This window comes from Lissotriton vulgaris, chromosome 6 (genome assembly GCF_964263255.1).
Source record: "Lissotriton vulgaris chromosome 6, aLisVul1.2, whole genome shotgun sequence".
NCBI lineage: Eukaryota > Metazoa > Chordata > Amphibia > Caudata > Salamandridae > Lissotriton > Lissotriton vulgaris.
In genome coordinates, this window is record NC_141694.1 from 140,468,353 (window position 1) to 140,495,343 (window position 26,991).

The 26,991-nt window shown below is 51.5% G+C and overlaps 1 protein-coding gene across 1 annotated transcript in view; it reads right to left on the reverse strand.

Annotated features, from left to right (window-relative positions):
• LIN9 (lin-9 DREAM MuvB core complex component) overlaps nucleotides 1–26,991 on the reverse strand; it is a 604,858-nt gene that overhangs the window by 432,133 nt on the left and 145,734 nt on the right. The window contains exon 3 of the mRNA XM_086926178.1: nucleotides 9,032–9,126. Within this exon, the coding sequence (XP_086782304.1) occupies nucleotides 9,032–9,126 (95 nt within the window). The remainder of the gene's footprint in view (nucleotides 1–9,031; nucleotides 9,127–26,991) is intronic.

The following is a 26,991-nucleotide window of genomic DNA, read 5'->3' on the forward strand; positions in this document are numbered from 1 at the left end:
CCTTTGTCCTCTATCCTTCTGCTATCATTCCAAATCCAAATAACTGACTAACCTATCCACCACTTAAAATGTACTTGCATGTTTCACTATACGAATCCAACACTAATCCTCTATGGATAGCGTGCTACTCGCCGAAAAAGCGCTTTGATGCCTCGTCAGGGCTATATAAATGCAATTACAATACAATGAAGATCAGGTTAATGTCCTTGCATCATCAATATTCTTCACTTTAAGAATAATGAGGAACAGTTGACCCTTGCTTGCCTCAAACCTTGAGAAAACAGTAGTTACCACTTTTGTCCTATTCAAACTGTACTATGGGAACGCCCTATTTATGGGCATCCAGAAAAGATTCCTTAATAAACTTCAGATGCTACAGAATGCATTGGCTCGACTCATGTTGGGAATCTCAAAGAGCAGTCTGTGTCTTAGGCCCGGATTACGCTACACTGGCTTCTAGAGGAAAAGAGGATAGACTTTAAGGCTCTCTGCATAGCTTGCAAGGCACTGCATGACATCGATCCAGGCTATCTCCAGGACAGATTTGTTTGGAATATTCCATCCAGAAAACCTAGATCCTTGGAAGCCAAGTGTTTAGTGCCCCCAAGGGCCAAACAAGCATCATGGGGTTGGGGCAGAAGCTTCCTTTCGAGGATGGCAAAGCTATCGATGGAACTCTATTCCCAAGAATCTAAAAAAAAATGTTCAGACCGCCAGTCCTTTAGGAAATCTCTTGAGACCTGGCTTTTTAATAATTAAAGAATCATTGTTTTATGGTTTCCTTCCATGTCAGTAGCAGCGCCAAGATGCCCCCAGAGCGCTATATAAAATTAAAATCAAATCAAGAGCACAGTACTATGGGGGGGCGCTAGAGGGCGCCGGACGAGATGGCCGCACTCGCGTGAGGCTCCGTCTAGACCTTAAAATATTCGCCCATTTATCCTGATACCCCGGCGCTTTTGCCCTGCACCCCGGTGGAGCACGATCCGCTGCCCTCTGTGACTGACTGGGGCGAGCTGTGAGGTGATTGCAGCTGTCCTGCGGGCGCCCGGAGCTGAGAGGTCCCAGGCCGGGACGTGGAGGACGGCGACTCCGGCGGGCGCGGACCGAGGCTCCGCTGCGAACTGGACCTTTGCTGCTGTTCCAGCCTGCGGGAGCGGAGCCCTGGTGACGGCACGTTGTGGCTGAGGAGGCGGAGAGGACAACGGGAACCCCTGGACGGGCTGCGGCTCTCTGGACGGCCTGGACTTGGCCCTGCTGGTCCCGGTGAGTGGGGCGTGGGCGCTACGCTAGCCCGGTGCTGCGGAGGTGGTGCTAGGCCGCGGGAGCCCGCGCCGCGCGAGCTCGGGCCGGGGGGGGCCGGGGAGAGGGTCGGCTGGGGAGCGGAGCGGCTGAGAGGGGTGGAAACTTCGGCGGAGCTGCACTCTGGGCTGCCAGGGACAATCTACATTGCCGCACACGTGGCACTGGGAGACCTGCTGCGCTGGGTGAGGCGGGCCTGTGGGGCGTCCGCCATCTTGGGGCCTCCTACCACCGGGCACCTGATGGCAGCACACCGGCGATCAGCTCATCAACAGCGCTGCCTCTCCTGATATTGGCATTGTCCGAGAGGGGTCACGGACCCTGGAGCCTTTCTGTGCCGCCTCTCTGTCGCCCTGGGCGCTGCGCTCTGCTGCCCATATCTGCACTGTAGGCCTACTCGAGGACTGCCTGGCACACCTTGCTTGCTGGGGCGACGACACAGCTTGGCCTGGACTGGGGGTGCTCATCGGCCTGGGCCTGGACATAGTCCGCGGCGTGCGGTGGCTGCACTCTGCATTGCTCATATTTTGAAAGACTGCCCTAAGATAACTGCCCTGCACAGCTGAGTTTCGGACCTCGCTGAACCACGTCGCAGTCATGGGAAGGCCTGATAGAAACCAGCCGAAAATTACCTTTGACGCAAAAAAGACTGCGCATTCATCCTCCCAGGCGCCAGCGGACACCGACCAGGGTGGGGCTGTTGGGGGTACACCTAACCTGGAATCCACGCTGGTAGCTATGCAGAAGACTCTGCAGTCTATTGAGGGCACCATGGAGTCTGTAAATCATCGTCTTGATCAGATGGCAACACAATTTGACCGCCAGAACGAGCGGATGGGAGAGGTAGAACAGCGAGTTTCCGCCACGGAGGATGGTCTGGCCACGGTCTCGTCCAAAGTCTTCAGTATGGAAAGAGTGCTGGCGGTCATACAAGCGAAGAATGAGGAGTTAGAAGGGAGGTCCAGGCGGAACAACGTTCGCGTTACAGGCCTGCCGGAATCCACGAATGTTGGGCGCATGGAAGACTTCATGGAGCGCATGATCGTCAACATATTCGGGGCGGACCAGCTGTCCCGTGTCTTCATTGTGGAGCGTGCGCATCGGTCCCTAGCTAAGAAGCCTCCGCCGGGAGCGCCGCCGAGGCCTATTGTGGCAAGGATCCTGAACTATAGGGAACGAGACACTATTCTACGGCTCGCCAGGGAGAAGGGCTCCATAGACTATCAAGGTAACAGACTGGAGTTTTATCCCGACTTCACCATGGCAGTGCAGACAGCACGTAAGGAATTCACGTCGGTGAAACAATTGCTGAGGGCGGAGAACATTGCTTATGCCATGCTGTACCCTGCGCGTCTTCGGGTTGGGCCTCCATCGGATAACAAGATCTTCTCCTCGCCCAAGGCGGCTCTGGACTATGCCAAAAAACTGAAAAAACGTGCTAAAGAACCGCCTGGACGTCATGAAGGGGATGATGAGCGGCTGGATGAACAGGACTGACCTGCATTGATCTGCTGACTATGTCGATGGGGGAAATGCGGAGTATTGCATTGGGTTCCCTCTATAGCGATGTTTGCAGTAATTGCTGAAGTGCCGCTCGGGCATTTTAGCCCCTGGTACTCTGTACGTTGTTGCTATATATGTTGCGCGAGGGGGAGCGTTATGGTGAATCCTGCCTTTGCTGTGGCTGCCACCCCGCAGTAGCGGGGACTCTCTTTCAGTGGAACTCAGCTAAGTGTGGTCTGTTATACAATATGTGCTGCTGCGCTGGATGAGGTGACCTCACTGGGGCTTAGGCGATATTCTTGGAATGTGAACGCTTACAGGGGCGCCCAGTGTGATGTGCAGCTATGTGAATACCATCGGGTCTGATGCTCTGACCGTGGGGGCGGGTGGAGGGGTTGGGGTTGTTGTCAACGGCAATGGTCTGCACTCTCGTCAGTTCTGGCGAGGGTGGTGTGCCACTACGCCTCCAGATTAGGGAGATCCCCAAATGTTGCTGTTTGCGTGGTTGGGGGTTTCAAAGGGGGGGGGGGGGCACGGGGAGGCTTTGGCAAGTTGGGAGTGCTGAAGTGGACGGCGGGATCGGGGATGGGTTGTGGCAACTAGTTGGGTTGTTGATGTTTTTCCTGGTCAAGGGGATTGAGACGGAGTCATCTTTGAGCTATGAGTGGGGCTGCACTTGGTGGCTCCGGGCCTTCCCAAGCACCGATGGGGCTATATCTAGGAGGGTAGGAGGTAGGGGAGGGATTGGAGAGCAGGGGCAACCGAGGATGAACGCACTGCTGGGATACTTACACCTTAGGCGATATGGATAGGGGGGGTACTATCACGTGTGTTACATGGAATGTGCGAGGGCTGAACAAGCCGCAGAAAACTAGACAAATGCTTGCCTTTTTGAATAGACATGGGGCGCAAGTGGCATTTTTACAGGAGACGCACCTCAAGGGGGCAGCGGCCGCAATGGTGGGCAAACAGTGGGCGGGAGCGAGGTGGGCCACGTCATACTCTTCCTACGCTCGTGGGGTAATGATTCTGATCAAAAAAAATGTTCCATTTGAGGTGCTACATGAGGAGGTGGATCAGGATGGTAGATTTATTGTTGTGCAGGGTAAACTGTGTGGCACGTTGATCACGCTTCTTAATGTCTACGGTCCTAATATAGATGACCCTGATTTTTTCATTGCACTTTGGAACAAACTGTATAGCCTGCCATCGTCTGCAATCCTCTGTGGGGGGGACTGGAATGTCACATTGGATTCTGAGTTAGATAGGAGACACGATCGGCCTTGTGACCGAAAGAGAGGGACGGATGCGGTGCGCGAGGGTATGACTGGGCTGCAATTGTTGGATGTTTGGCGCTTACAGAATCCTGGCAGGCGGGAGGGAACTTGCTACACATCAGCGCACAATACGTGGTCGAGATTGGATTATTGGTTAGTGACACGAGATGTGAGTGGATGGGTGCTGAATGCGGAACACCTGCCCCGAACGCTTTCGGACCATGCCCCTGTCGCACTGAAGCTGCGGATACCGACGCATGCTCCTGCCCCATTCACCTGGCGACTCTCCCCTGGAGTGTTAACGGATCAAGTGTTAAGCAAGCGTTTGCGGCAGATAATTGAGGAATTCTTCGAGAACAATATGGGCTCCGTCGATAGTATGATTACGGTGTGGGAGGCCTTTAAGGTCTCAGTGCGGGGTGCATGTATCGGGTTGCGGTCCGGGGTCCTCACGTCCATCAGAGACTCTATGACCAAGCTAGAAAGGGAATTGTTGGCTTTAGAACGCCGGCTGGAGGAAGGGGCCGACAGCGCATTGCTGGCGGATGTTCGGACAAAGGTCACGGAATAAAATGACTTGGCAGACCAGGAGGTGAAATTTCTATCCAAACGCGCCACAGCCAGATATTATGGAGAGGGGGGTAGGCCGGGCAAGGGACTAGCTGATAGAATTCGAGACCCTTGGGCTAGACACTGCACTGTATTGGAAATTGAGGATCAGGGGACTGTGGTGACTACGTCGGATGGCATACTTGCCTGCTTCTCGAGGCACTATGCGCAACTCTATGAACATAGAGAAACGGCGGAAGAGGCAGACATATCGCGGTATTTGGAGGACGTGGCGCTGGTATGGCTCTCCAGGGGTCAACAGGAATTCCTCATGCATCATGTTACCGAGGCGGAATTCAGGGACGCGATAGCAGCCCTGCCGAATGGGAAGGCGGCTGGTACAGATGGCCTGCCTGCCGAATTTTATAAAACATATGCAGATTTGCTTATTCCGCGGCTGGCCATGGTCCTAGAGGAAGCTTTTGAAAGCGGACGACTTCCGGAAACTATGAGGGAGGCGCTATTGGTGGCGCTCCCTAAACCCGGAAAGCCTCTAAATAGGTGCGAGTCATATCGTCCCCTCTCACTGATAAACACTGATGCTAAAATAATAGCCAAAGTGCTGGCCACAAGACTGCGTCTCCTCCTCCCGGTTATGGTATTGCCCGATCAATCGGGGTTTATCCCCCTCCGGTCCACCACTCACAACCTGAGGACCTTGTTCGCCGTGCTACATCTCCTTAAGCCAGACCTGGCCGCGGTGGCAGTCATGCTTGACGCCGCCAAGGCTTTTGATTCAGTGGCCTGGAAATATATGCTGGCCGTTCTGCATCGGATGGGAGTGCCTTTCTTCTTCACGTCACTAATCGCCCTGTTATATAATGCACCCACAGCGAGAGTTAGGATTAATGGTCACGTCTCTGCCCCCTTTCCAATACAACGGGGGACAAGGCAGGGCTGCCCTCTGTCGCCCCTGCTTTTTGCCATCATGATGGAACCGTTGGCCTGTGTGTTGGGTCAGAGATATGCGGAGGCGGCGCTGAAGTTCCCTCTCAGATCGTTGGCCGTATCAATGTACGCTGACGACATGGTCCTATATGTCAGAGACCCGGCGATTCACCTGGAGCGCATACTTCGAGAGTTCATTAAATTCGGCCGGTACTCAGGACTGTCCATAAATTGGGACAAGTCAGTGGTACTGCCACTCACGGACGTCACTCACCAGGTGCCATTGGAATTCCCGCTGGGCGTGATACCTGGGCGTTTGGGTGCACAGGGATAGCCAAGAAGTCATACGGGCCAACTACGGCGTTGCCATTTCCACTCTGGAAGATCAGGTGGCGAGATGGACACGTCTCCCACTGACTCTGGCAGATCGCGTATCTTTGATTAAAATGGTAGTGTTGCCGAAATTTCTTTACCTATTTGTCAACATTCCGGTCCCGCTAAGATCACACTTCTTTGCGAGACTGCGATCCCTGCTAATAACTCTCACCTGGGCCGGCAAGAGGCCGCGAGTGACTTGGGAGGTACTGACCAAGCCACACGCTCTTGGTGGGTTTGCCCTGCCGGATATGAGACTTTATTATCTTTGCGCACAGGCACATTTTGCAAGTTACTGGATACACTCTCCGCCGTACACTCCGCACGTAGCGTTGGAGGCGAGTGCAGTTCTGCCGTATCCACTAAGGGCTATGATAGTAAATAAGCACTCAGTGTTTGAGAAGGGGGAGATTGATACCGTGCGCCTCACGGCGACTGCATGGACTACCCTGGGTAAACGGGCTGGCAGACTGCCGCTATACGCCCCGGCCATGCCGCTACTTTACCACTCGGATATTTCTGTCTCGGGCGAGCCGGGAGGGCTGCAGACTCTGCGGGAGGCTGGACTACAGACTATGGGGGACCTATTTCCGGGAGCGTCGTTCCTCTCCTCTCAGGAGATGACCACCCGCTCGACGAATGCTACTATGTCCACCTTTGTGTATGTCAGACTGCGTGCTGCTGTGCGTGACTTATACCCAACATATCCGGAGGAACCTTTGGCCCTAGGAGCATTGCAGTTGCTCTATACGATCAAGGACAGAACTAAATTGCTTTCTAAATTATATAAGGCTGCACAGGAAGATGAGGGTGGAGGGGCGACCCTGGCTAGAGCAAGATGGGATAGGAGTTTCCCGGAACCGCTGAGTGATGACGACTGGAATGAATGCTGTGCTATGACCGGAGGGTATGTGATCAATGGCAACTTTCGCCTTCTGCATTATAAATTTTTACAACAGTGGTATTATACGCCGACTCAACTGGTACGATATGGGCTCAGGGCTACTGCTCAATGTGTCCGCTGCGGAGCTGAGGACGCTGACTTTATACACCTGGCCTGGGGTTGCCCACGCGTCTATGACTATTGGAAGGAGGTGACTGAAAGGCTTACTGTCATGGCCTCAACTGAGGTAAAGCTGGATGTACGCCTGTGTCTGTTGGGCATTGCCTCTGGGGTGGCTGCGCCATCGCGGCGACTTGTGGTGTTGGCGCTTCAATTAGCCAGAAGGAGGGTTGCTATGGTCTGGGGAGCTAGGAGAGCGCCTGAGGTGCAACTGTGGTTGAAAGAGATGGCCTATTCCAGGGACCAATTGAACTGTTACTATGACGAATTACCGGAGGCATCTCGCCCGAGAGACGTCTGGGCTCCGTTTACACTCTATATGCTTTCTTTAACAGACACTAATAGCGACGAGAGTGTGACTGCTGCTTTATCAGACTGCGAAGAGGGAACGGCTTGAGAGGTTTTTTTGGGGCGGGACGACTGTTTAGCCCTGTATATGTGGTGAATGCCTGGGCGGTGATCATGGCAGTGAGAACGTGGTGGGATGCAAGGCCTGGCGTGATGTCCACAGTTGCTGATCCTCGCTATGGCATCTGGTTGACTCTGGGAGGAGGGTGAATGTTCCCTATCTGGGAAGTACTGTTAGCCTTACGTTGTCCTAATCGCCCTGCCACATCATGCTTCCTAAACTTGGACTACTCTCTGAAACAAGGATGGAACGGGGGGGTGGGGGTGGGATTTGTTGATGTTACCTTTCTTTATAAAAACTGAAAATTAGACCGAGATCACATGGGGGCGTGCGACCGCAATCTATAGGTGCGCTTTAAATAATACATCTGGATTAACTGTGAGTGCCTACGTGAGCTGAGACTTTTAGACTCCTGCAATTGTGCCTCTGGCGTTTGATGTCAAGCTTGTATGATAACTGTGGTACACCGATTGCGGCCGGCCCCAACAGTGGGTTGTAGGCACTCCGCTGTGTATATGAATAAGGTGCAATAAAGGTCTGCCAAAAAAAAAAAAAAAAAAAAAAAAAGAGCACAGTACTATGCTGGTATTGCAGCTATGACAACCAATATAGGTTCTAGGCCCAGCAGATCTGAACTGACAGCAATCACGGACTTGCAAGCAGAGTAACTACAGAAGACTGGAGTGCAAACCTAAAATGCCTGGGAATAGCAGGTGCAGTTTAGCCAATAAGCCCACTAAAGGGTCTTGCTTTGGGGACTGAAGGTTGAAACTTGTACCTTTGCGTGTTTGGAAGCGCACTCAACTATAATGATTTCAGAGAGCATATTAAACGTTATCAGCTAGAATAGGCAGAATGGAAACAGGCCTCTGCTTATGCTCAACCACAATCTGCAGCTCACCGGAAAAAAGGGGCTACAACAAACTATTTCATAAACAGAATTGCTAGAACACGCAGCAATGAAGTGTTCATTTCTTGCTGTATTGTGCGGAAGAAACCAAACGAACCAGATGGATGTACAAAACCTGACTTTATACAAAATGGTGTGAAAGCCAGGAAAGGGACTCACTTAAAAGACTGGTATGCTCCAGTTCTAGAATACCAGTATCAACACTCATTTGTGTGTGTGTGTTTATATACATATACACAACTCATAAAAGGAGTTTTGGTACGTTCAACACTATTTAATAAGATGAACGGTCATGTCGATAGGAGTTCGCATATACACATTTTCATTTTTTCTCGTTTGGGAATGAGAATGAATTGAGCTACAAAACTACATCTGCACAGAAATCAAGCTGTTAATTTGCCTCAATTGTCAGATTTGTAGCAATTACAGTGCAAGGATACAGGAAGTCAGAGAACCACAACACAGCAGAGAAGAGCAATGATGGGCAGATTTTATTTTGTATTTTCAAACCCGGGCAGAGGTCATGGTTAATATGGAAACCAGGTTAGGGCACAATCCTACCACTTTTTTTAATTGTAAAAGGGAGCTCTTACTTTTCAAATGTAAAAACAAGCCGGTTAAAGGTGTGTTAGCAGAGATGGAATGTAAAACACTACAAACTGGAAGAACATTATTGCTGAACAGTTGTATCTTACCATTTCCATTGCAGAGCCAGAGTTGCCGCCATTTCCAGTGGGCGTTTTCTGTGGAGAAGTATAGTGATCATTCCAGGAGTTGGATAAGCTTCCTTCTGTAAATTAGCCAATTGTAGAAATGCATTGAGAACTAAATGTTAAACTATCAAGAAATTGCGGCAGCAAAAAGAATATGCAGTATTTTAAAGAACTAAGTCTGCTAAGAATGACTTCCCTTCATTAACAATAATTCTGGGGGATACATAATCCTACTGTAGATGTCTCTAACTGGCAAACCGGTCTGGAAACATTTCCACAGTAAAAGTTCCCTGGTGCCACCATGTGGTTTCGCCCTGACCAATGTGATCACATTAGAGTATATTAAGTGCCTAACGGCATGCTGGTGTCAATTCTTGGTACTTTTTCCATGTCCTATTGATTGGAGCACAGAGGGCCTGAGAGACCATCAACAGTCAAAATCACAGCACACGTTATTAATCATGGCAGAAATTTATCAGAGGAGTGAGGGTGCTGCAGAATCTGCAAGAAGATTATGTATCCACAAGAAGCATTGCTACGAAAGCTAAGTACATTTTTCTGAAGATAGATGCATCTTCCAGCAGATTCCTACCTTTATGATTCAGTCACCAAGCAATACTTTCCCGGGACGGGTCCTCGGGTAGTACAGTTTAACACAGAACATCAGGCAGGACAGCCCAGGCAAAGTAATCATCACTGTGCAATTGGTCTGAATTGTGATATTTGGTAAAAGTATCTGAGGATGTTCTTGTGGACGCCAAACGATACCAGCCACTGTAGTAAAGCCTCTGGTGAGAGCTATGGAAGCAGTACTGAAAGTGAAAGGGCATGAATTCCTTCCGGAAGATCATTGTTAGATGAGGTTTAACAGACCTTGATACAACAGATGGAGGACCTAATGCAAAACTGTGCACTACGTTACCAACAAGCACTTCTTGCCTCCAGGGGAGCCCAAAAACAGGTGGCAGTCACCACCTGTTGAGTGAAAAAGAAAGATGAAAGAGTAGCAGACTTGCTCATATGAAAGGCAGATACTATCTTGGGTAGGAAAAACGAGCAGGTAAAAGAAAGACAACTGAAGAAAACCGTGAAGGGCAAACAAACTGAGAGGGTCTGAAATCTGGGATCATATGGGGCACACGTCACGGGCTTCCGAGGGGGAAGTCACACCAGACAGCTGTTTAGCACCTGGAATTAAGCTCCCATGAGTAAAGTCAGTATGGTCAACACAAGATTCGTATCCCACTAGAGAACGTCATCAGAGCAGGCCAAGGACGCACTGGAAGCCCATGCTTCCAGCACGTAGGAGGAAAAAGTATGTTTTTTTTACCTCCTAGGGGGCACTCTGGACAACAAAGAGGGGAGCTTTCTCTTTCCCCTGGTGTCTCTTTGCAGTTAATTCCTACTGAAGATGGGGCCCCAATCCCGCAGCAGAAATGCATCCACTAGGCCACCAAGGATTTTTGGGGCATTAGGAGCGGCTCTTTGGGCAAGGGCCACTCCCTTTCATATTTTGGCAAACTTTGGCACAAACTCACTAGACACCAGGGATATGTTATTTGGCATGTAGGGGAGTGGCCTCTTAGGCAAGGGCTCTACCCTTTTTGAGGGCATTATTTTGGCTGTTTCTGTCCCCCTCAGGGGCAGATCGGCAATATTTTGAGGCCGATCCAATTCCAAGGGGGACAGAAACCCACTAGACATTAGGGATAATGTAATTTAGCATGTGGGGGAGTCGCCCCTTAAGCAAAGGCCCTCCCCCCATTTTGGGGCATTATTTTGGCCGTTTCTGCCCCCCTTGGTGGCAGCTCAGCCAGATTTTTAGGTCAATCTGCCACACTAGGCAGCAGGGATTGAATTTATTGTTAGGTTACATTTATTATTGTCTTAGGCAAGGGCCACTCCCCATTATGGGGGCAACATTTTGGCCATTTTCTGCCTCTGAGGGAAGATCAGCCTTATTTTTAGGCCCATCTGCCCCCAAGAAGCAGAAAGTCACTAGACAATAGGGATTTTCTTTGTACATCAGAGTCGCTTCCCATTATGGGGATAATATGTTGCCTGTTTTCTGCCCCAGGGGACAGATCAGCATTATTTTTAGGCCCATCTGACTGTATATATATATATATATATATATATATATATATATATATATATATATATATCCAGTTAGGCTAGGGTCTCTCCACATTATAGGCGTGATGTGTCCATTTCCACCCCCCCCCCCCAACCTTGGGGCATCTCAGACATATTTTTAGAGTGGTCTGCTCCAAGGGGGTCAGAAAACAACTAAGAGAAACCAGGGATCTGAGTGGGAGAGCGAGCGCGCAAGGGAGAGCGAGTGCGCAAGGGAGAGCGAGCGCTTGTCTGAGTGACAGTAGGAGAGCGAGAGAGAATGAGAACGCTAGCGAGATTGAGAGTACGAGCGAGAGAGGGCAAGTTCATGTGTACTGGCGGTGTGTTGGTGGCTGGCAGCCAACATGCGTATTGACGAGGTGTGTGCGTCAGTTGTCTGATGTTTAGGGTGCTTGATGGGGAGATTGGCGTGTTAGTTCAGTTGGCATATGAGTGATGGGTCCTTGAATGGTGCTGTGTGTATATGTAAGTGTGGTATTGTGTGTGCGTTAGGTCCGTAGCTGGCAGTGTGAACGGTTTTCTGTGTCTGACACATGAAAGGCATGTAAATGGACTTTAAAGGGGTTGGTGCCTAGAGCTGTAAATCAGTGGTTCATTGATCTAATGTTGAAATTATTAACAAGGACTTTTGCGGATTGTATTTAGAAAAGTCGTTGGTGAATAAAGTTTTTTTTACTTTTTAATGCTCCATTTACTTACCCTTGTGTCAAACCTAACCAGAATGCTGGTGATAGACTAGTGCATTGGAGTGCAGTAATGTTTTGGTGTTTTTTTTGCTTTTTAACGTCTGTGCATACTTTCTCTGCAGTGAGCACCTTTTGCCGTCACAACTTTCTGGAAACTGGTCACCAGGGGGAATATGCGATACGTTTTGTGTGGATCCTACAAGGTTTACTTACCCAGAAGCTCTTGTAAGTTTAATTCATTGACAAAAACATTGTTTCCTCACATTTCTGTTTGGGAAAGTTGTGGGATCTCACTTGTTTGGGAGCACAAGTGCCTGAGATAGGAAAGGGTCCAAAACTTATTGTGGAGACATGAAAATTATCGATGACAAAACAACCTGGTTTTTCAAGGGGGTCACCTACGTTTTTGTTCCTGGGCTCAGAGGCCATCTAGGGAAACCTACCAAACCCATACATTTCTGAAATCCCCTTCAAACCTCAAATTTATCTAATATAAAAGCACATTTTCAATACGTTTCTGTGAGGGATCACTGCACTGGCACAACATTTCTTACTACCCAGTTTCAGCCTTGGTCTCCTGAGTAAAATGATACTTTACTTGTGTGGGTGGGCCACAGCGTGTTGATAAGCGCACTTTTTTTAAAATACATTTTTAGGCTGACTATGCTTTGGGCACTCAAACAAGTGAGGGATCATTTGACTCGTGAGATTTTGGGGGTGGGGTCTGGGAGGATGCTGGGAGGTAGGAAATTTGGCTATGTCTCCAATCGCAAATAACCTTTAAACTGCAGCATACGAGGCTTTGGCTTCAGTTTGTTCTTGTCCATTTCCATTATACACTAGCATTCGCTTCGGATCATGAAGACAGTCATAGGGCTTTGATCCATTAGGCCCTCACAACTTCAATGAGGCTTAAACAGCTGACTGAGGCTGCGGACTGTGAGAAGCTGGCCTGGTATATGATGTACACTTATTTAAGTGGACACCTTGCACCAGTCTAGACAACCCTTATTGTGATTTAAGAGACCTTAGACAACCTTAAAAAGCTCTTTAAGTGGTAGCTGTGGAGAGCAGTCTTCAGGCTTAGTCCAGAGGAGTGTAAAGCAGCTTGCTGTACCAGAATGCAATCTTATAGATTAAGTGAAATAGAACCACACCAAGAATTTATAAAAATATGTATTTATTCTACAATACTCTCTAGAATGTTCAAGCATCTCCAACATGGAGATAAACACAATGCACACAATACTTCAGTTAGAAATGCAGTAAATACAGAGGAGTGTGCCCCTTGACAGTGGCGTGGTGCCGGAGACCATCCCGTGGACTTTGGAGGTGGCGGATCGGTCGGACTGGCTGATTCTGCCCGGCGAGATCTGGGACGGCCTCGCAGTGTGGTGAGTCAATAGGGCCTGTGTTGGGCGAGGCGCCTTAATCTTCCCTCCCCCTGAATTGAACTTCCTGGGCGGCTGCTGTCTACTGCGGTGGGGAGGCTCGGGGGCCGGATCGGGTCTCGGTGGGGTCGGCTGAGGACTGAGGAGCTCCGTGGGCCGGCGGTGAGGTGCCCGAGCGGAGGTGCATTGGGGCTGCACCTTGGGCCGGTCGGTCGCGTTCCTCTTGCAGGGGACCCCTGTGGCCTGCGGCTGGGGCCATATCCTCCTCTGATTGTCCTTGACAGAGTGGGGCGTAGGCGCATGGCCCCAACACTGTGGAGACCGGGAGTCTGCCCCTGCGACTCACCACGCTGAGTACGGTTTGCCTGGAGACTGTTGGAGAGAGCCAACTGGTGTGCCTGTCGTTCTGCCCGACTCCTGAGTTGCTGGTTGTGACGATCTCTGAGGTAGGGATACCATCGCCTGGAAGAACCAACCCCGCTACGATGACGCGGGATCGTGCTGGTGGCGGTCACACAAAGCAGGGGACCATTGATAAATTCACGGAGGAGAGCCACGCGGCCGGGGTCGCAGAACCAGGCACCTGACAATGCGGCGCTGTTTGCGGCAATAACCCAGTCCAGAGACATGCTGGACGCCAAGATCGGGGCGGTGGGATCGGACGTCATGTTGCGCCGCCAGGACCTGAGGAATGCTGTGGAGGGCATCACTGGCATGGAGACCCGCATATCTGAGGTGGAAGACGATGTGTCCATTCTCAAAAAGAAGGTCGCGGACATGGAGAAAATACAAAAGGGCCTAGCCATGCGGGTCGAGGACGCCGAAGGGCGGGCTCGGCGGAACCACCTACACTTGGTGGGATTTCCGGAGGGCTGCGAGGGGGACGTGGAGCGATTTCTTACCCAGTGGCTGGAGCGCTGGCTCCCCCCAAACGTGCTCTCTTACTGCTTTGTGGTGAAGCGGGCCCATAGGGCCCTGATGCAGAAGCCCCCTCCTGGGGCACGCCCGCGGCTGATCATCGCCAAATTCCTAAATTACTCAGATCGCGACACCATCCTGCCACAGGCGAGGGTGAAGGCCTCCCTCACGTGTGGCAATGCGAGCATCCTCATCTTCCCGGACTATACACGCTTGGTGCAGCAGCAGCGACAATCCGTTCTTGCGGCAAAGGCCCGTCTTCGAGGCCTCAAGCTTCAGTATGCCCTGCTTTAGCCGGCGCGGCTGAGATGCATCTTCAAGTCCCGCACACTGTTTTTAGATTCCCCAGAGCAGGAGTCTCCAACCGGTCGATCGCGAGCTACCAGTAGCTCCCCAGGGCCCCATGAATAGCTCGCGCCGGTAAGGACAGAATTTTGTAGCCTATCAACGTTGGTATAGCATTTAGGCCTTTTATTAGGTGACGTCCCCCCTCATCAGTTGCTCAGATTGACGTAACTGAGCCAATCGGGGCTGTAGTGGTTTCTTCTGGTTCTAAACTTTATCTAGCACGTCACGTTTTTTGCATGTAGATTGCCATATTTCTAAAAGTCATTTATTACAAATGACCCAACTGCTAGTAATGAAACTAGTATGGCAGCCTTCAATAGGATACCGTTCAGTAACGGTCCAAACACTGCTTTTCACTTAATCCTGCCTTAAAAAAAAAACGATGTGTTTTCAGAGGATTTCCTAACTTTTAATGGCATGAAATGAGTAGTGCTCTGTGTGTTGCACAACTCAAAAGCAGCGATAGCAGGCCTGTGTGTACATTCTGGATGGAAAAGAAAATGCGTTGAGTCTGAAAAACTCCCTCATTAATGCCGATGTCTGGAGCACAGATTTAAGCAGGATTAAAATACGAGTGACCTTGACCACAGGAAACAGAGCGCCAAGCAAAGTAAACGGTATGGCTATGTACTAAGAAAGTGTTTAGGCCCGGTTATTTCATTAATGTTCCACATTCGATGAGTAATATTTTGCTTCTCTTTTTTTGTTTTTCTGTCTACAGTTAGAAATTCGATCATTCATGTTTTCTGAAAAGTGTCAGGATTAGGAGCCTGCATAAAGTACAGTTTTGTGCTCATTTGGAAACATATTGAAGTCGAATCTGGTTTATGTCCCATCACTTGAACTTTAAGTCAATGATCATGAGAATAAGCCATGTCTGTGACCTGTTTGTACTAAAGCAGCACCCCATCTTTCAGCACCTGTGAAATCAAAATGGCATTATGTGCTGGCCTGGGCATTTGACATTTATGACCTGCAGTAAAAGCCTTATCACTGATACTTAGGCCTTTTATTTCAGTAATGTTCTACACTTGACAACTGATATTTTGCTGCTCTGCTGTTTTAACAGCCTGCAGTAAAAACATTCTATCCTTCAAAAGTCCTGAAAAGTCGATGTAAAGAACTTTCAGATTAGGAGCCTGAATACAGTATGATTTTGTGCTCGTTTGGAAACGTATTCCCCCCCCTCGAATCTGGTTTAGGTCCCATCACTTGAACTTTAAGTTCTTGATAATGAGAATAAAGCAGTCCATCTTTCAGCTCCAATGAAATCAAACTGGCGTCATGTGCTCGGCATTTGACATGGATGACATGCAGTAAAAACCTTATTATCAAGAAGACTTTATGATGTGCTGACAACAGGGATGATTCTGAACCCATAAGCTGCTAAAACACACAAGATAACAAGCACATTGTTAAAAAAGCGATCAATGCGCGAGTTGCTTGTCCTTAAGTAGCTCACGACGATTTTCACAGATCACAAGTAGCTCTCACTACAAAAAAGGTTGGAGACCCCTGCCCCAGAGGAAGTGTTCAAATGGACAGATGAAACTGAAAATTTGCGTCAACACGCTACCGGGTAGAGAATAGGACTCCTCCTCGAGTGGAATGGCACGCGAGGGTCTCAGGAGTCAGCAGCGACGCAACAGGAGATCGAGGTCTGGACGCAGCTCGCGCTCTGGCTTCGCGCTTCGACAGCGAGATCCGACACCGGAGCAGCAATTGGGAGTGAAATGATGTATGGGAATCCCAAACAGATTTAAATGTATGGTAATTATGGATGTCTAGGTGGGCCAGTCTCTTTAGGGCTGGGAGCCTGGCCCAGCAGGAGTGGGTGGGTGGGAGTGAAGTCCTATAGTTGTGGGTTGTCAAATGGGGATCCATTGGAGGGGGTGGTTCTTGTTCCCCCGTTGGGGACTAGGCTACGATCCAACCGAGACTGGTGCTTCCATGTTAGTGAGGTACGGGTTTGGGGTTGGAGGGGGTGGGGGGGGGGGGGGGGTTGGCGTGGGGGTCTGGTGTTCGGGGGATTGTTTGCACAGGTTTTGATGCTATATGTCTGCCACATTGTATGCATGCTGAGCCACAGAGACACCTGCAGCTTACATAGAATCATTCCATTAGGTCTACTGCTGAGAGGGGAGGGCGGGTAGTCCCCGGTTCCCTGCCCATACTTAGTTGGAACGTGCGGGGGTGCTGGATAAGGTGAAACGGGGGCAGTTCTCCAATTTGCCAAAAGAGCTGGTGCGGATGTACTTCTGCTCCAGGAGCCTCATTTGCTCGGCACGAAGGCGCTATGCCTGCAACGGTTTGGGTTCCATCAGCTCTTCCACTCGGGATTCACAAGGGGGGTTGCGATCCTTATACACCGCAGGGTCTTGTATACACACGAAAAACTCTGGACAGATACACAGGGCAGATTTGTTATTGTACAGGGAAGGGTGGGGGGGATAGGGTGACCCTGGCTAGCGTTTATGCTCCACCACTGCTTCAGTGGACCTTGGTGGAGAAACTTATGTCCCTTTGGAGCGACATGCCGGATACCCTCTCTGTGGTCGGGGGACTGGAACGATGTGATGGAACTGGGAAGTGATAGATGGAGGAGTGGGGCGACTGACGGGGCGGGGGACCCACCCACCAAACTACATGCCCTAGCCATGGGACTCGATTGGATTGATGTCTGGAGATACATGCATGGCCCACATAGGAAATGCACCTACTTTTCCACGGTACACAACTCATTCTCCAGATTGGACTACATATTTGTTCCCAGGGGGCTGACACATAGGATACTATCGGCGGCTATTTTGCCGAGAGCCCTGTCCGACCATTCGCCAGTGGCCCTTACCATCAGCATAGGCCCGGGCAGGCAGTTGTTTCGGTGGCGCATGTCGGGTGGCACCTGCTGAAGGACGAGTACAGGGAGCACATGACCAAAGAAATAGATCACTACCTGGTCTCTAACTTAGGCTCCATAGAATCCCCAATTACCCTCTGGAAAGCATTAAAACCCACATTGCGGGGTGTCGACATTTCCTGGTGTGCGGCGGCCCGTAGGGAGCGGCAGAGAGACTTGGTGCAACGAGCGGCGGATCTGGAAGCGCAGGAGCGAAGGGGTCGGGAGGCGGGCGGTGGACCTGCCAGACGACAGCTCGTGCTGGCTCAGCAGCAGTATACCGCGGTATTGATCGAGGAGGCACGGCAGGCCTGGTTGGCCACTCGTAGTCTGGTGTATCAGTGGGGGGACAAATCCAGCAAGATGTTGCACCGCTTGTGTCAGGGCACACTCCATGGCCAGCCGCTGCCCCAAATATTAGATCCGGAAGGGGTGCCTGTACTTGAGCCCCCGGCCATCGCGGAGAGCTTCGCGGCATACTATGAGGAGCTATACGCGCCCCAGGAATGCCTGACAGATGATGTCATCCAGCGTTTTATAGATGATCTTCCCCCACGGTCGGTCTCGGACGAAGTATGGGAACAATTAGATAGGCCCCTGTCAGACGACGAATTGGGCACCGCTCTGGGAGAGCTGAATCCCGGTAAGGCTCCGGGCCCCAGCGGCTTTCCGTGCTAGTTTTTCAGGCGGTTCTACGTACAGCTGGTTCCGCACCTCCGTCCGGTCGTGGAGGAGGTGTGAAGACGGCATGCTCCCCCCAGATTGGCGACATGCTGAGGTGGTTGTCTTTTTAAAGCCGGGTAGACGCCCAGAGAGCCACACGTCCTACCGCCCTATCTCCCTACTCAATACTGAGGCCAAGGTCCTAGCTACGGCCTTGGCCAATAGACTCAAGACTCACATAGCAGATTTGGTCCACCCAGATCAGGCGGGTTTTATGCCTCGGAGGGCGACTCAACATAATATTAGGCGTGCCCATGTCGCGATATCGGCTTGGAGGAGTTTGGAGGACCAGGCAGCGCTGTTTTTGGCGGACATGGACAGAGCTTTTGATTCCCTAAGCTGGGTATATCTGTTCGCCCTGCTGCAACACCTCAATTTTGGCCCGCGCTTCATGGCTTACTTACAGCTGCTGTACACTGACCTCACGGCGTCCGTACGAGTAGGGGGCCCAGTCTCTCTATCCTTTCGGGTCCAGCGGGGTACGAGACAGGGCTGTCCCCTCTCCCCCTACCTATTCGCGTTCGCCATGGAGCCCCTGGCGGCGTGGGTGCGTATAGATGCCCAGCTCAAAGGTTTTCAGTGGTCACCGGGCCTTGCTGATAAAATAGCACTCTATGCTGATGTCTTGTTCTTTCTCACTGATCTGGATCGTTCGGGGCCGCGCTGCTTCGTATTCTGCAGATTTTTGGCGAGTCTACATTTCCCCCCCCCCCCTTTTTTTCGGTGGGGGACAGGGGTATTGGCGGGCCAGTGGCCCTGATTCCGAGACTGGACCTGGACGGGGACTGGCCCCGGGGGAAAGGTGGTGAGATGGCGTCGAAAGCGGAGACGGACAAGCCCCTGCCTCGGTCCTCCAGGGGAGCCAGGAATATTCAATCAAACCAGCTAGACCACTATACCTTCCCAAAGGGGTCCCCGGGGGAACCGAAGAAGACCAAACCCTGGAGTGAGGAAACCACTCCTGCCCTGGCAGAACCAACGCTAACAGATCTAATGGCGGCCATTAATGGGTCCAAGCAACTTTGGGCCAGAAAAAGGAAACCCTGGACAATAAGTTGGACACGGTCACCATCGAGATGGGGTTGATGCGAGCGGATCTCATAAAGGCCAACAAAAAGGTGAAGACTCTAAAGCTCAAGACTGCCAGCTTGTTTGATGATGTGAACTTGCTACAACAAGAAGTACGTGACCTCAAGCGTCCTCGTAGATCGAAAGCTGGATGACTATGAGGGCAGGGCCAGGCACAACAACGTCCGCATTCTTGGGGTGCCCGAGAAATCTGAGGGGCAAATGCCGGATCTCTTTGTTGAAAATATTGTCCTCAATCATCACAAACCTAAAGGCCTTAGTATTTTTTTTATGGTCGAATGTGCACACAGAGTCCCCGGCGTCAGGCCTCGCCCGGGTGCGCCTCACCGCCCTATGATAGCCAGGGTCCTGATTTTTCGTGACCGAGACGTGATTTTGCAGGCGGCTCGAGCTGGGCCCCCTTGAAATTCGAGAATGCGACTCTCTCATTCTTCCTGGATTTTACCCAGCAGGTGCAAAAGCAAAGTCAGGGCTTCTTATCGGTGAAGAAGAAATTGAGGGACAAAGGACTAAAATATGCTATGATGTTTCTGGCCCGGCTCCGGGTGGAGCTCAACGGCAAGGCCTAGTTCTTCGACAACCCCGAGGTGGCGGCAGACTGGTTGGACAGCAAGCATGCGACGGTGGCGGAGAGTAGAGACCGGAGCGAAGCCGACGAACAATAGACCAGTACATCATGGTGTTTGTTGGGCATTACAATAGCATGTTATTGACCGGGGTGGGGAGGGTGTGCCCCTGATTTGCCGCATTAGTAAGAAACCATTTTAGTCGGACCTGAACAGCGTAGCGGTGGTGGTGCGGGGGACGGGGGGGGGGGTTGGCGGGTTTGTATGGGTCCTCTTATTTTCTATTTTTAGTTAGTTGTAGAGAAGAGTTGGGACGACAGGCACACTGCTAGTTGGGGATGAGCATAGGCTACATGCAGGGGTGCAGGGTGGAGGGAGGGGGGATGAGGTTGGGTTTTTTTTCGGAATTGAGACTAACATGTGCATCACTATTAGCAATTGGTGGTTGTTTTTTTATTTTTGTTTGTGCATCAGGTGACCTTGATATGATTTACCATTTCTATGTCTACAGGGTTTGGGGATTGTCGCGATCAGTTGGAATGTGAATGGTTTGGGGGACAAGATCAAAAGGGGGATGGTCAGTCAAATGATTAGGAGACACTCCCTGGATGTGGTGCTATTGCAGGAAACGCATCTGATTGATAACCGTTGTATGGCGCTATGCAAGGGAGGCTACAAATTAGTGGCGCATGCCGGATTCACTACAGGGTCTAGGGGGGTGGGCATCCTAGTCAGGAATTCCTTCCCGCTGACTGTTCAGGCAACCTGGGCGGACCAACGAGGCCGATACATTGGCATCTCAGGGTTGTGGGAGGGTAGAACTGTGACGTTTGTCTGTTTATGTTCCGCCAGGTATACAGACTGGCACCTTCCAGGACCTGTGTGAAAAAATTTTTATCTTTGCCTGTGGGGCTGCTGGTTGGGGGGGAGGGGGGGGGGGGGGCAACTTCAAAGCGGTGATGAATGACGAAATTGATAGACACCCAGCCCGACTTTTACCACGGTCTCAGAGGTGGCTGTCGGATTTTGTAGAAACTACTGGACTTGTGAATGGGTGGAGAATGCAGCACCCAGGTGAGGTACACTATACGCACGCCTCAGCCGCACATCACTCCTTCTCAAGAATAGACTGTCTTGGTACCGGCACTACAGGCGGCATGGCTCCGAGAGGTGCGACTTTTGGGTAGAGGGATTTCCGATCACTCCCCGGTCTGGATTAGAATGGAGGTGGGACGTGGGCAGGATCGACCCTATAAATGCATGGCATTTGAAAGACCCTGACACCAAGAAGGAGGTGGTACAGATCACGGAAAGATACTCCCAAGAAAATGTGGGAGCAGTTGGGTCAGTGCGGTCCCATTGGGAGGCATATAAGACGGTCGTCAGAAGTGTCCGTCAGGGGGGAGGTGTTGTCACTGATCTCGGGGAGGCGGAGGAAGGGTCGTGCAGAGGTTGATAGAGTAGAGGCAGAACTGATAGCATTGGAGGGGGAGGTCACGAAAGACGCCCCCCGGAGGGGTTGCACCGACAGACGAATACAAGAGGCTGGCTAGGGACAGAGCTAAAGTTCAGGTGGCCAACACTCAGAGTATGATCTATGAACATAGTGACAAGGTAGGAAAGCTGATTGCGTGGTTGGAGAAAGGGGAGTGGGCCTCTAGGTTGGTGCCGGAATTGCACAAGGAGGAAGCGGAAAGGGCGACGTACCCGCAATTGATAGCAGAGTTGTTCTCAGCTTTTTATAAACTAGTATATGAGTCAGCAGATACCTACACTGAGCTGAAAACGCGGCTATGATACAGGATATCCCAATGCCTAGACTCTCAGAGGAGGACATGAACTATCTAGTACTCCCCCCTCACGGATGACGAGGTGGAGTAGGCTATTAGGGGGGTTCATTCTGGGAAGGCCTCTGTCCCGAACGGAATCCCCATAGAGTTATATAAACTTAATGTGAATAAGTTAGCACCGTTTCTTCGCACCATGCTCGTCGAAAGCAAAGAAGTGGGCCGGCTCCCATATGACCAGCGAGTTGCAAATATCATTGTTATTCATAAAGACGGCAAGCCCAAAACAATGTGTTCTTCTTATCGGCTGATCTCAATCAATCAATCAATCAGTGACACTTGTAGAGCGCGCTACATACCCGTAGGGTCTCAAGGCGCTGGGGGGTGGGGGGGGTGCCGCTACTGCTCGAACAGCCAGGTCTTCAGCTTCTTCCTGAAGGAGAGGTGGTCTTGGGTCAGGCGCAGGTCGGTCGGGAGGGAGTTCCAGGTCTTGGCGGCCAGGTAGGAGAAGGACCTTCCTCCTGTAGTCGCTCTTCGGATGCGGGGGACGGCGGCGAGGGCGTGGTTGGCTGATCGGAGGTGGCGTTTGGGTGCGTAGAAGTTGATCCGGCTGTTGAGGTAGCTCGGGCCTTGGTCGTGTAGGGCTTTGTGTGCGTGGGTGAGGAGGCGGAAGGTGATTCTTTTGTTGACGGGGAGCCAGTGAAGGTCTCTCAGATGTCCGGTGATGTGGCTGGTTCGTGGGATGTCGAGGATGAGTCTGGCTGAGGCGTTCTGGATCCGCTGGAGTCTCTTCTGGAGCTTGGCGGTGGTACCGGCTTAGAGGGCGTTGCCGTAGTCCAGTCGGCTGGTGACGAGGGCCTGGGTGACGGTCTTCCTGGTCTCGGTGGGGATCCACCGGAAAATCTTCCGTAGCATGCGTAGGATGTTGAAGCACGCCGAGGAGACGTTGTTGACTTGTCTGGTCATGGAGAGGGAGGAGTCCAGGATGAAGCCCAGGTTGCGTGCATGGTCTGTCGTTTTGGGTGCGGTGCCCAGGGCGGGGGGCCACCAGGAGTCGTCCCAGGCGGAGGGGGAAGAGCCCAGGATGAGGACCTCCGTCTTGTCCGAGTTCAGTTTTAGGCGGCTGGTCGTCATCCACTCGGCTACCTCTCTCATTCCTTCGTGCAGGTTGGCTCTGGCGGAGGCGGGGTCGTTGGTCAGGGAGAGGATCAGCTGGGTGTCGTCGGCGTAGGAGATTATGCTGAGGTTGTGTTTGCGTACGATGGCCGCGAGGGGGCTCATGTAGACGTTGAAGAGAGTGGGCCTCAGAGATGATCCTTGAGGGACGCCGCAGATGACTTCGGAGGCCTCTGACTTGTACGGTGGTAGGCGGACTCTGTGTTCTTCCGTCGAGGAAGGAGATGATCCATTCCAGCGCCTTGTCCTGGATTCCGATGTTGCTGAGGCGCTGTACTAGGGTGCGGTGACAGACCGTGTCGAAGGCCGCGGAGAGGTCTAGGAGGATGAGGGCTGCTGTTTCTCCATTGTCCATCAGGGCTCGGATGTCATCAGTGGCGGCGATGAGGGCGGTCTCGGTGCTGTGATTGGCTCGGAAGCCGGACTGTGAGGGGTCGAGGGATCCGTTCGTCTCGAGGAAGGCGGCCATCTGCTTGTTGACGGTCTTCTCGATGACTTTGGCTGGAAACGGGAGGAGCGAGATGAGGCGGTAGTTCTTGAGTTCGGTGGGGTCCGCTGTTGGTTTCTTGAGTAGAGCGCTGAGTTCGGCGTGTTTCCAGCTCTCAGGGAAGGTGGCGGTGTCGAAGGATGTGTTGATGATGTCTCGCAGGTGGGGTGCGATGACAGCACTCACTCCCTACTCAACGCTGAACCCAAGGTGTTGGCAAAGCTGCTGGCGAACAGATTGGTCAAGGTCATTACGACCCTGGTCCACCTGGATCAGTCTGGCTTTATGCCACGCTGGAATATGGCCCTCAATCTGCGGAGACTGCATGGGATTCTGGGAGGCGTGTCGAGCATACATGTGTAGGAAGGTACATCCTGACTATGGTTGCCCCCAACTTTTTGCCCTGTGTTTTAGCTGGTTTTGGACATAGTCGACCTGGGACCCTGCCAATCAGGACCCCAGGCCTACTGCTCTCTCTTTAAAATGGATTCCATGTACCCTAGGTACATTTCCAATTGGTACTGGGCCACCCTATCAGACCCTGTAACTCAGGGCATGGGTGTACCCAGGGCTGCCAGGGGCTGCAGCACGTATTGTGCCACCCCTGGCTGGCCTCCTAAATTTGACACAACTGGCTGCATGACAGCTGGGGCAAAGTCGTGTAATCACCCTTTGCTGTAGGTGTAGTATACCTATACCTAACCCTAAAATGGACACACAGATTCCTATCAGTCACTCCTATGGCAGGCCTTGACAATCCTGAAGGCAGAGTGCTTGGAATCGTGTGAGATGGTGCTCTGGCATGAGCTGAGCCTGTCTGCAGCTTGCGGAATCAAGTCCTAATAGCTGTTCCATGATATCGCATACCATATACTCTTAAGTGCATTATAATCCTCGCGGTTAAATGCTATCTTTGGTATTGCTTTATCAAAACATGTCGAGTAAGGTGTCATACGAATTGGAATACTAACCCCTCGCCAATTCTGGCGACGGGGTTAGCATTCCACCCTTCTAGAGGGACACGACATGTATGTAACTGTGAACCCCGGTTAAAGTTAACTGAAGCCTCAGCTCCACAAAATGGATGCTGCCACCACAGACACGAGTCTGACCCCCTGCAGCTGGGAGTCCTTCCAGCGAGGGGAGCCTGGACAAAGGGTTTCCTGTCAGGGGCGGTGCTAGCACCGTCCCAGACATGGTTTTGTGTATCCTGGGTAGGCAGGGCTTTACAGGAAGGTGACTGCTGAGTGGCACCCCGGTGCTCACTACGCATAGGCCGGTCTGAACCAGTTCCAGGGGCACACCAGCCCCTGGCCTGGGGAAGTCCGGCATGGCTGAGGGGTGTAACCACCCCCCACCTAGTCCCACCCATAGGCAGGACCTAGTCACCGGGTCAGCCCCTTTTTTTAGTATAAAGATGGGAGCGGGCCCCCTGTTAAAATTAGATCATCTTTGGAATCAAGATACCACTTTCTTCGAAAGGACTTCACGATTTCTTCTTCAAGATTCTCCCTTGTGGCTAAGGAGTAGTCACCCTGCATCCGCAGGCACCATCCTAAAGAACACTGCGGCCTGCTGCAAGTCCTTCATCACGAATCCGACGACCCAGCACGACGAGACCCGGCTTCCCTGGCACCTCTGACCTCTACTCACCTCTACAGCAAAGCTGAGAACCGTGAGTGCGACGAGACCTCAAGGGACCGACGATCGCCAAGACTGCACGACATCTTTATTGCAAGCCCACCGAGTCTTCCACTGGTGAGTGCTTTGGGGTCCGAGAAGCCCCAACCCTGCGCAGCTCCAGCACCCAAGATCAGCCTCCCTGCATCTCCACGATCGGCGTGGGGCCCTTCTGCTGTTTGCTGTGCACCGCGTTGTTTGGCTACTAGCCGGCTGGCTTGTGGCCTTCTGAACGACGCCCGACGGCAACTCTTCTGCTGGTCTGGTTGCTCCAGGCTGGCCCTTGCTTCCTTCTTCAAGAGAGGCACCCCGGACCCTCCTGGTCCACTCCAGACGCCATTTTAGGTCCACCGCGTGGGCTTGAATTTGCCAAGGCTTTGTTGCCCAATCCTGGGTCCAGCGACGCCGACAGCTTCTATCTTCGTGGGACAGCTCGACCCTCCATCCTGGTCGCCGACAACGCCTCCTGGTCCGTGAGATCTTCGAGTCAAGCGTCACCCACTCACCTTGTCGAGGTGGCTACCATCCGGTGCCCTCCTGGTGCCCACTGACTACTGGCTAGTAGTCTCGAACTTGGTCCCCTCTGCTTTCAGGTGTCATCTATCTTCGAGATCCAGGCTTGGATCCAACTGAACTTTCTTCACTGGTCACCGGCCAGCATCTTTTCTTCCGGCTCCTGGTCCGTCTACGAGGATTCCCGACGTCTTTTCAGACCTATGCAGCTGCAGCCCCTGGGCTAGGTAACTTCGGCATTTCGGTGCCCCAGCATAGCCTAGCTGTCCCTTATCTGCCTCATCCCCTGATAACTCATCCTCATCCTCAGCAACATCTGCCTCAAGGAGGGGATGGATATCAAAGGGACCCTGTAAGGAGGGCAAACTTCCATCTGGATTAGAAGGGTCTGGGTTACCAGCCCTACTGGCATCATAAGCCTCTAAGAGACCAATCAGAAAGGAAGTGGTGGGGTTAGACCCCTGTTTTAGTTTCCTGAGAGTACACACTTGTCTCATCTCATGGAAGCTAAGAGCAGTATATTTTGAAGGGATGACCTGTGGAGGGTCAACTGACACAAGGGGAGACTCAGTGTTTCCTCCTGTGACCGACATACTGCTTCTAGTGTGGTGTAAGTGATGCACCTACCTACACTATGTGTTACCTACTGGTCCCTTGCTAGAGTTGTAGCCAAGGTGTTCTAAGCCTTGAGGAGCTGCAACAGCTGGTTCAGTAGAACTCAGAGTATTCTAAGCTTTAGTTATATGTACCTAACAGTACTTATGTGATCTTTCAACAAGATATTCTTAGGATACGTGTGGTAAAACAACAGCAAGCTCAAATCCCAACCGCTGCTCACCAATGTGAGAAGGTGGCCTGATATGCAGTGCTCACTATTCTAGTGAACACTATGTATCAGTCCAGCAACCCTTATTGATGATTGGTTGTAAGTCAACCTTATAGACCAGCTATCCTAGTAGCGTGGATACGAGCAGTCTAAGGCTAAAGACTCGAGAGGGCGCGTTAAGCCAGCTGTTTACCACACATATACCCCTTGAATACCAAGTGAAAGGACACCACACAAGTGTTATGAAAATAAACAGTTATTTATTTAAAGATCACAACAGCCCTGTACTCTTTATGAGGACAGGGTACTAAGCACAAACCAAAACTCTTACAAAAATACTTAAGTTAGCACAGTATATACAAATGCCCGAGGGGCACGGAAAACCATATACTCTGAAAGTGGAATGCGAAATTCCTAGCAGGTAAGTAAAGGGCAGTCAAACTGAGGATTGAAAGGGAAGAACTTGCCCTGGCCAAAGAGAGACTTGCCCTTGCTAGAGAGCAAGAATTATGTGGGCTAGTTCCCACTGGTGGCAGCAATAAACCTAGCAATAGGGAAAGGAGTTTTGATAAAAAGCACCTGAATAAGATAGTGCCCCCCTTTAGGGAAGGGGATGACATCCACAAATGGATTACTGCTTTGGAGAGAGCCTGCACTGTGCAGGGTGTTCCCCAAAGTCAGTGGGCAGCTATCTTGTGGCTCTCCTTTGATGGTAAAGGT